We start from the raw sequence: 1,284 nt of genomic DNA on the forward strand, positions 1-1,284 counted from the left end.
CTTACAAAATATATCAAAACAAAAATGCATAATATTTTATATAATAAATAATTAGTTAGGTTTAGATGCATGCAACTTTCAAACAATCTATCAAGGAGGGAAAATATAAAACAATAAAATATATAATCAACTTATAGTAATATATAACCATACATTATATAAATTATGTTAATTATAATTATGAAATAGGAAAAATATAACAAACCACTCAGAGCCAAATAGCACCAGCTTCTTTCAACATAGGAATAAGCTTGCCAGTGACATGAATAGCTATGAGCCGATCCAAACCCCCAACCAATTTTCCCCCAATAAATATCACTGGAAACAACGGTGCAGCTAAAATCTTATCATCTCCTCTGAGAGTCCTTCCAAGGATACGCATGAATGTCATCCTCACTACAAACTCTTCACTAACTTCATGCATTGTTGGATAAGCTTTCAATTTTTTCAACAATCTCTGAGCAACATAATTAATGTGACAACCTCTTCTACCTACAATCACCACCATACTTCTCTCAACAATTGGTATCAAACCTTCCTCTTTGATTGCTACCATCAGTAATTGCTCCATCACAATCTCTCACTCTCAAATAGTCTCAAATTTAACATAGCATGTTCTTCCCACCATATTCATTATATAATATAATATTAGATCTTTTTAGATATAGAATAAATTATTTATATATATCATAAATATACACTGACATTACCTATGTGTTATTTGTATTTATTCTCTTCACCCATAAAATAACTGAAAATACATAGAAGACTAATCTTAACAAAATCTTACAAATGTAAAGACAATTAACAAATTAAATCCTCCAAAATATCTTTTAGATAATAATAAAAACATATACATAAATGTACAAATACTTATTATATCATGAAATATTTTTAAAATAATATATCATATATAACAATATGAATAATATCAATAATAACAATCACTTAACAATTATTCACAAAAACACAACTCAGATTATTTCACTATCATAATATTATCTCATCACTCATATATTCTACCTCATCATCCACATCTTTTAAACGCTTTTGAAATATATATCATATAAAAAAATAAAAATTAAACTAAGAAAATCTAAACCTGAATCTTAATTCCTCCCAAAAGAATTAATGCCGCATTTAAAGAAAACATCCTATCAACAGATACGAATCAAGCTAAAGCGATTCTACACCTAGAGCTAAAAACTATATAATATATATTATACTATAATAATAATATTATCTCGCTGAGCATTATAACGTCATCTCAGATATATAAACAAA

The 1,284-nt window shown here is 26.9% G+C and overlaps 1 protein-coding gene across 1 annotated transcript; it reads right to left on the bottom strand.

The window, feature by feature from the left end:
- Positions 1-208: 208 nt before the first annotated feature.
- LOC120255458 (monothiol glutaredoxin-S5-like) lies at positions 209-556 on the bottom strand. The gene has a single exon (XM_039263280.1). It carries the CDS (start codon positions 554-556, stop codon positions 209-211), a length of 348 nt encoding a protein of 115 aa, XP_039119214.1.
- Between the last annotated feature and the right edge of the window lie 728 nt (positions 557-1,284).

Source organism: Dioscorea cayenensis, unplaced genomic scaffold (assembly GCF_009730915.1).
Source record: "Dioscorea cayenensis subsp. rotundata cultivar TDr96_F1 unplaced genomic scaffold, TDr96_F1_v2_PseudoChromosome.rev07_lg8_w22 25.fasta BLBR01001010.1, whole genome shotgun sequence".
NCBI classification, from domain to species: Eukaryota; Viridiplantae; Streptophyta; class Magnoliopsida; order Dioscoreales; family Dioscoreaceae; genus Dioscorea; species Dioscorea cayenensis.